Genomic DNA, 9,451 nt, shown 5'->3' on the forward strand with positions numbered 1-9,451 from the left:
TTGGCACAGGGTCAATCAACCTGGAGTTCAGTGTTAACTCTGTGTTTGTTAAACCTCTGTTCGTGGAATACCCCACTGGCCGGAGATGTACCACATTGTGATGGGATGCCCCCAGAGGGGGCAAGGAAGAAGCAGAGTAGGCACCTTTAATGCTGCCATAAAACAAGTCCAAAGTCTTATTTTTCCTAGTGTCGCAGCTTACGTATTGATAGGTGCACAGAGTTTTCCTCAATGAGCAGTTATTGAAATCAACCAAGAAAAATTTGGGAGCATCGGGGAGAGAGATTCAAGTTTTTGTGTGAGGTGAAATATTGTCTGTGGTCCTTCATCAAGCTCACACCTCGCGTGAACTCACATGCATGTCAGCTTCAACGTACGGTTCAATCCTCCTGGCATCCAAGACAGCGAGCTCCCATTCATAACCAGGCCCTACACAGACCAGTATAGTGCAGCCCTGTGGGATGCAGGAAGAGGAACAGATGTACGCTGTCTCAAAGCCCGCTCTCACTGGTGCTGTGTGCAAGAGACCATTGGGTCCACCTTGAGAAAAACTAGATGAAATTATGTAATCCGTAGTTATATTGATATAGAGACCTGCTGGGCTTTTCGTTTATTATTTACTATGGTGCGTCAGGTCTTATACACCCCAACATAACATCTTGAAATGGAGTTTGTGGGGTCGAGGGCCGGTATTGTTCAGCAGCAATTACAGTACTTGGTCCTCACTGGCTGCCAACACCCTGGATAGAATTTGGTGACCCAAGGTCAGACAATTTATAACATGATAATCTATCTCTTTATAAATCTAAATGCTTCAGGCAAATTTTGTTTTACCACTCATTGTACTCACTCATTATCACCTTATGTGATATAAATCACATAAAGTGATACAAAGTACATATCAAGGATGTAAGTCAATCATTATACACAAAGGCCAAAGGTAAATATAAAGAGCCAATGGCATTTTTCTGACACTTTTTTTTATGGTATGAGTTTTTATCATTTAGAATTCTTTATTGTATGCCTTTATTGGTTTTTATTACATTTAATAAATTCACATTCACAATAAAAACCCTCTTTCGAGATACTTCTAAGCTATTTAAGGCAACAATATGGTATTAAGAAAAACAATAGTTTTGCTGAAAGAGCATACAATTTTCATACAGCCATGTGGTGTGTTTATAGAATAGACCACAAAGAGAGGTTGTTTGGTTTGACGCCATCATTGCATTTCCCATCTCCAGCCACCAGTCCTACTCTCAAATGAGGATTCCATGGTTGATCAAACCTTTAACCCAGCACATCTCTTGTTGTTTAGTAATTCATCACCAGTTTATCCATTTTATCAGCTAGACCCTAACACAGGATAAGATATTTGTAAACAAAAAACGTTGGCAGACAGATCAAACATAAAGGATTGCTTCGGACAGCATTTCCAACCTCAGGTAGGTTGTGCTGAATGCCTCAAAAAGATACCAAAAGTATTCCCGGTTGCTCCTCTTCAATCTTGTAAAAAAAAAATGATGATGACTGAATGACTGCATTAAAGGAGAATTTCACCGGTGGAGACAAGAATCTGTATTGAAAGTGGGTCATATATGTAGTTGAATAGTAGCATAAATTTCTAATTTGGTGCCCCCTTGACGGCAGGTTTTTTCGATTGCGAGCAAGACTTCTCCGGTGCTGGATATGTTATTCAGGAGCGGAGGAGTTAACTTAAACCTTCCACAGTGGATTTGCACCGCGATCTAAAACGTCACGCCAAACAACAGATAGTTTAATTCCCCGGCATTCCATCTAATGTGTCTAATTTTACTTTGGGTTCGGGTCGGATGTCGGTATCAATTTATAGCGGGTCTGGTGTATTGATTCTGTGTATTGATTCTCGGCCATGGTGGAGAAGGAATTGGGGGAAGAATCTTTGGCTTTGACTCTCTGAAGTCCAGATTGAACCGCGACTTCAGATTGATGTGGAAGGACCAGAGACGTTGGAGAACCCAACGCGGTCGTATATTCATAATATCATCCAGAGGAGTGTTCTAGAATATCTTATAGAACACGGCCAAAAGCTGTGTGCGCAAGATTATATTATGAATGAACGACTGCGTCTTACCGATCACATGGTAACGTCAAAATCCATACCGTAGCGCAAATTCACACTGGTGTACTCTCTATACCATTTATGGTGTGATCCAGATGCCTCGGACACCAGCCTTCCGAGTTGAAAGTGGGGAAATCTCCCATCTTTCTTGCAGCATTTCACGGTGGCACACCCCCTTTTTGTCTTCATCTCTCGGAATTCTGAGAGTAGACCGATGCCTCCTTCAAAACGGTCAGAGTTTCCGGGAGCTCAGGAGGTTTGCATCACCTGATAAATTCTCACTCATGTTCTACCATCGCAAGCAGTTCTAATAACTGATTCATCTGATTCAGCAAAGAAGCGCAAAGAGGTCCCTGCGGGCATCACTACTTCTTGTTGTTATGAAGTTTAGTCTCATGAATCTGTTTTTCCAGTTATATGTAATAGCCTACAGATTTTTCCTGAACACTCTTATTTCGGAAGAAGGGAAGGTAAGAGCTTCCGAAGCTCCGAGCTGCTTTGTAAGCGGCATGAGTGCAGAGATGATGCCCTCAACAAAAATGGCTGCGCCCGTAAAGAGATTTATTTTCTTCGTATTTGTACCACGTTGGCCTTTTTAATGTCAATTTTAAATGCTCTTACACACTTGATTACATTGCTACTTTATTCCGGTCACCAATTTATGGATTGCACGGTCTTGCTGTGCATGCAATACAATGTCAAGTTTGTTGTTTGTTTTCGACCTGGTTTGCTAAAGAGGCTAATGTATAATTACAGGTCTGTAGCGTAAGTGGGTCCCACCCCCTAGGCAGGCATGAAAATGAGGATCTATGGTGTGATCCAGATGCCTCGGACACCAGCCTTCAGAGTTGCACTTGTGAAGTCATTTCCGGTCTCGGAGCCTTTATAGCGTTCCCGTTCGCATAAATGCCGTGAATGAACAACACAAAACTCTGAGGTGAAACCCATCTTACAGAACCACTAACATTTCAAGTAATTCTGTTTACATTTAAATAATATTTTCGCCTATTTCAATTTCAAAAAGTGCTGTCGCGTTTTTCAGTAGCAGTAGGCAGTAGGCAGTAGCAGGCTGTCATTTATTGTTTGCTACATTAGCCTCTATAGCAAACCGGCTTGAAAACAAACACTTACATTGAATTTCATGCCTAACAAGACTGTGCAATGCATAAATTGGTGACCGTATTAAAGTAGAAATCTATTCAAGTGTATAAGAGCCTTTAAAATCAACATTAAAACGACCAACGTGGTACAAATGCAAAGAAAATACATCTCACCTCATTCACTATGGGCACAGCCATCTTTGTTTATCGCATCATCCGGTAAACCTCACTGCACTCAGTCTACTCTCAGAATTCCGAGAGATCAAGACAAAAAGGGGGAGTGCCTCCATGAAATGCCGCAAGAAACCTGGGAGATTTCCCCACTTCCAACTCGGAAGGCTGGTGTCCGAGGCATCTGGATCACACCATTAGAGGTAGATACGGATCTCTCCAGTCTTAGGGGAAATTAGGGAAGGATGCAAGACCATTCAAAAATATGACTGGGTTTCTAACGATACAAAGCTTAATGCAAATGGGTGAAGTGTCCCTTTAACAATATAGTTACTATACTCATAATATTCAATTAATTTACTGATTCCTTATTGATATTTTTAACCTCCATGGTGACTTTAGGATTACATCATGAAGGTTTAATAACAACAATAATAACTTTCCTTTTGTCAGGGAATCTTATCTCCTTTATGCTAGAGGAGATAGTGGTTCGACCCTCTTATCTCCTTTATGCTACAGGAGATAAGAAAGGAAGCATTGAAATATCTTTCCTTAGCATTTAGGGAATTCAAACAGTTCTAATCATGGCTGCCACTTCTAAAATACGACTTGGTCATTGGTCAGTTGAAAGGACTAAAAAAGACTAAAATAATACTATTTGTCTGCAGCCCCAGTCCAGAAAGTGTCATAGTTATTGTTTACCATTTCGCTTATTTTTGAGAAATCTGCCGATCTTTTTGAGAAATTAAGGACCAGGAACCTGATCCTTAAATTACACCATTAGTTTAATTATTATTTTATTTTTTTTCACCAGTGGACTTGCTCTATTTAACAGATGTTAATTTATGATTACACAAAGGCTCTGTCTCTGTGAACTTGTGGGCCCTAAACATTTCCTGTTAACTTGAGGTTCCTACACATTTCTGTTCTTCAAATTAATAATCCTGAACATCCTCAAACTGCAGTACTTATTAATTGTATATCCAAAAGGGCTGAGACAATAGCTTAAATGAATCATGGTATTTGTGTTTATATTTGTAATATCTATATATATAGTAAGGTATTTATAATGTATTATGAATTGTTTATAGTATATATATATATATATATATATATATATATATATATATATATATATATATATATATAAATATAATTGTTTACAATTATATATATAATTGTTTACATTATTTGTATGTGATTATATTGACTATTTATAAATATACGTAGATATATATGCGTAGATATATATATATATATATATACACAATTATTCTGTATTCATATTTATATGCATTATTATAGCTTGTATTATACTGACATGTTGGTGACATCTATCCAAGCTAAATTGATCTATCAAGGGGTAGGACTAGATACGTTTTTTTTACTTCCTCCTACCCCCTTTCGAGCATGTAGAAAGTTTTTTTTTAATTTTACTTCTTTTGTGTTTTTTTATGTTGTCTCTTTTATTTTTTATTTCATCTATTAATAATCAATTGATAATCATTAATTGATTAATAATCATGTTTTTTTTATTGCTTACATGTTAGAAATAAAGACAATCAATCAAACAATCAATAAAAAAAAAAATCAGAAACACCATCACAACATATTTGTCAACACTGTGTTTTAAATGGCTTCATTTTGATCACATTATACATCCTGGATTCATTTTTAGGATAAAATGTAATCTATATACACCTACATGTAATCATATGGTCCAAACATGTATAATCAAATATAACAGTTCTATGTAGTAAAAGTTAAAAAAAAAAGGTAAGGAAGCTGATGCACACTTAGTGTAGGTTCCGAAATGTGAATAAATTACATGATTAAATGCAGCCATAACATAGTTGTAATTTATCAACTGCTGTGGCTGGCTCCATTGGCTGTTTTACTGTTACACACTTTTAATATTATTTACATACATTCATACCAATGTCAAATTTCAAGTTCCTGCTTCTTGTTTATGGGGTTTCACAGCAGGAAAAATGTAAATATGGCATTACAATGCATTATAATATACATCTGATAAGGTCAGCCAGGACTCTGTGGAAGCCTGTTTGATTACATTAAGTCAGACACATAGAGACAGTCCCACCAATGATAACTCAGTTCTAGAACAGAAAGGGACAAGGAGGAACGGAGGAGGGATTGTGAAAAATAAAACTATTATTATCAAGTCATGACTGAATCATTACCAGCCAAACTAGCTTGGTGCTTCTCACCACGTGAGAGGCTAAACCACGCTAGGAGAATGCTAGGTAGCAGGCGGTTTGGTCTCAGAGTAGATTGTGGATATGTGTGGGTTTTGCATTTTCATGCCCACATCCTGGTTCTTCTTGAAGTGGCTAATATCGGCGTAGTTCATATTCTTGGAGAGCAAGAGAGGAAAAAGGGGGATATTGAATATAGATGGAGATGAGGTGTTATGTTTCTAGAACCAACAGGTAGACTACCCTGCTGTCTATAGTTACAAAAAGCCAACTATAAGATACTTGTATGTGTGATCTTTACCTGAGTGCTCAGGGCGGAGTCCTGGCTGTAACCTCCTGGCAAGAAAGAAAACACAAACACAAAATGAATTAAATCATAACTTATATGTGAAACATTAACCTTCTATGAATATCATGATATGACATACTGTATATACTGTTAATGCACTTGCACGTGCATGCAAGTGTACACACACAAAGCACACACATTAGAATGCAAAAATACACACAAAGTTACCGTTGGAGGAGCCTCTTTCTGAGACGTTGAACTTTTCTTTCCTTTTGCCGGTTCTGTGAAGGAAGAACACGACACGTTTATGCATCGATTCCGCATCCATCAATGGACACTGCGTAACATTTCTAAATACTTCTACAAAATACCAGTGCTAATGTTAATCCTAACATTATTGCAAGTGTGGCGATTTTTTTTAAGTCTAGGCAACATGTATAGTAAACTTTTCATTGATGCATCCAAGTTCCACATCTCATCGTTGTAACTTTTATATTTTGCTTGTGTACTTGTTTTGCATAACTTTATTATGTTTACTAATTCAGCAACAAACTTGACTTGTAATGTAAAATGAATGGGAGAATTAAGCAATCTCCAATCCAACAAATCTTTAACTCTTTCTTTTATTTATTTCGGTGATTATTAAGTGAATAGACTACTTGCACCATCATGAGGTCGTTGTTTTCATGATTGACGCGTGGGGTTCCATACTGCATACCTGCTTGTGTGGACACGATAAATCAGTGCAGCTACTAGCACTACAGCTAGTATCACTGCAATGGCTATACCAGCAATGGCACCAGATGACAAACTGTTGTCTGGAAAAGAGAAAAGATGAAGGGTTTATGGGTTGCATGAGGAAAAATTCAGAGAGGGCAACAGATTGGTGTTAGTGTCTGCGTCTGTATCAATCTGTGTGTGTGTGTGTGTGTGTGTGTGTGTGTGTGTGTGTGTGTGTGTGTGTGTGTGTGTGTGTGTGTGTGTGTGTGTGTGTGTGTGCACGTCTGTCTATATAAGATGAATGGTAATAATGTACCTGTTACTGATATACTTTGCACTGCACGAAGCTCCAACTTAGTGATGTTGTTCACTGCTAAACATGTGTATTCTCCACTGTCCAAAAGCGTTGCCGTTTTCTTAAAGTCAGCGCCAGAGCCGAGTTCCTCATTCATCCCGTTGATCCAGGTGAAATGTGCAGGAGGGGTGGACTCAGCCCTGCAGGATAAATGCAGAATCTGGCCGATCTCTACTGGGTCCACCGGAACATAAATCTGAATGCTCACTGGTCCATCTGAAACCCAGATATTACCACAGATTCAGATTCTAAACATGTGATCAACCACAACAAAAACTATTGTAAAAGATATTTACACAAAAAATGAATTATTACTCCCACATCATAGGCCAGCATTAGCTTCATATAATGCATATCTTTAGAATGGATCGACTATGTAATAAACAGAGACACATTATGACACAGAGACAATCACTTCCAGTTACAGAAAGCAGAGCAGTCCTGCCATGATTAAGCTGCAGCCAGAGCTAGTCCTCGTGGTTGTTATAGTTAGCAAACAAACTGAAATAAGAGAGATAATATAGGGTATAACAGGGAGGAACTAATGCTTTGCAGATGAAGCTCTGGCCATTGGAGCATTCTTTGTGTCTAAGAATGTAAAAGGTCAGGCAGGAGGGTTAGATACTTACAGATGGGGTGCAGTTTTAACGGGGCACTTTCTTGAGTACTGATCAGATTGGAGACATTACAGGTGTACGGCCCCCGGTCGTAGCGTGTCACGTTGAGTATGGTGAGGGTGGTGTTTCCGTCGCCGACCTGCACCCTGTCACTTGATACAGTGATCTCAGAGCTGCCATTCATCCACAGGTAGGACAGGGAGGTGCCGGTGGAGACCTGGCAGGACATCCTCACAGAGCTGCTGAACTCCAGCAGCTCTGTGGTGTTGGGGGTGACTGTTACACCGGAGACTCGCTCTGTGGGACAAATATATGGAATACACTGGTATATAACAATAATGGCCTTCAAATGATACCAGCTTAGTAACTGTAACATCTTAGATAAGCCTAACCCTGATTGGCTTTTACTGGCAGTTTGCCAAACTGTGTTATGTTCACAAACAAATGAGAGCCAGACCATTATAGAATAAGGAAGGATCTTTTATCTTGCAAATATAATTACGGAAAAACAGCATTTCTTTCAGCATGGGTTAGAGTTGAGGTCGACCGTTAAAAACATGCTGCTATGCTACAATACTCGTGTATAGAAAGGTAAGCTATATGAACTGAGCACTATTTTCATCCTACTCTTCTACTCACCATACATCTGCAGGTTGCATTCTCCATTTAGTGGATGTCCCGATGGAGGAGTGATCATCACCTTGTATAATCCAGTGTCATTTAGAGTCAAGATTGAGAGCTCCAAAGATCCGGTTATATTGTCAAATTTGGTCCTAGTACTATATTCTGGGGTAGTAGTGGTTTCAACGGTTGATGTTAGGATAGATATCACAGTACCATTAGCTAAATGAAATTGCCATGCCACTGAAATCATTGGAGAGCTCTGATCTACTTTCAACATGACACTTTCTCCCACAGCGCCACTGAGACGATCTGGCAGCACACCAACTCCATCGCTACGACCTGCAAATGAGAGATACCAATGTGGACAGGTCAAGTATTCAATGTCAAGGCCTATAGCGAAGACAGGTTGAGTACATCTGTTCATTCACTATTGCAGTTTGCTTTATCGTAGTAAACATGACTTGAGCTATATCTCAATGATTTTAATAGTTGCACAATCGTTGTTTTTTAACAATGTTAGATGGTATATGAAACACACACACGCACGCACGCACACGCACACACACACACACACACACACACACACACACACACACACACATACATACATACACCTAATGCTCTTAAACGTCCATTCTTACCTGTTAAAGCCAAACATACAGCAACCATGCAATAACCATGTGATAAATCCATTTTTCCAATCGAGGAACGGTCACTGATTTAGCTGCTACCGTTATTGAATAATTAGGTTGGTCTCCAAATGTCTGTGTTCTAGAAAATGTAATTATACCCAAGTAAGTCTGACAGCGAGTGTGTTGAGGCAGAGATACACCCAGTATGGCGTATCTCCAAAGGCTAAGGCTTTAATAAACATTTGTGGCCAGGGGTTATATGTAAGGGTTGCCACTGTAAACGCCACCCACTGGAGTTACTGACGGAACAGTTCGTCCAGTCCTCCTGCGACATCTAGTGGCTGTTCGGCCACGTTGACGTTATAGTTTGAGGGCATGGAGAGTGTTTGTTGCGCACTAATCTTCCTGGATAAGTAGGCATGCCTACCAAACAAGAAGCCAGTCATTTAAAATGATTTCGATTCCGTCTATACTGAAGAAAGGTGAACAATGAGTTATATTCAAACATGGCTCTCTGTTCTATATTAACCTGTACTTGTTAATATAATAAAGAAAGAACGAGACGGGCACGGTAGACTCATTCAACGAGTATCATTGTATTCTTCTTCAACTCACGCAACGTCACA

At 39.2% G+C, this 9,451-nt stretch overlaps 1 protein-coding gene across 1 annotated transcript; it reads right to left on the reverse strand.

The window, feature by feature from the left end:
- Window positions 1-5,276: 5,276 nt before the first annotated feature.
- Window positions 5,277-9,063, reverse strand: LOC132467073 (carcinoembryonic antigen-related cell adhesion molecule 6). Its single transcript, XM_060064157.1, has 8 exons — window positions 8,835-9,063; window positions 8,209-8,532; window positions 7,582-7,866; window positions 6,914-7,168; window positions 6,596-6,695; window positions 6,106-6,158; window positions 5,890-5,924; window positions 5,277-5,746 (listed from the first exon to the last, which is right to left on the reverse strand). Exons 1-8 carry the CDS (start codon window positions 8,884-8,886, stop codon window positions 5,633-5,635), a joined length of 1,218 nt encoding a protein of 405 aa, XP_059920140.1. The 5' UTR covers window positions 8,887-9,063; the 3' UTR covers window positions 5,277-5,632.
- Window positions 9,064-9,451: the final 388 nt, after the last annotated feature.

This window comes from Gadus macrocephalus, chromosome 11 (assembly GCF_031168955.1).
Source record: "Gadus macrocephalus chromosome 11, ASM3116895v1".
NCBI classification, from domain to species: domain Eukaryota; kingdom Metazoa; phylum Chordata; class Actinopteri; order Gadiformes; family Gadidae; genus Gadus; species Gadus macrocephalus.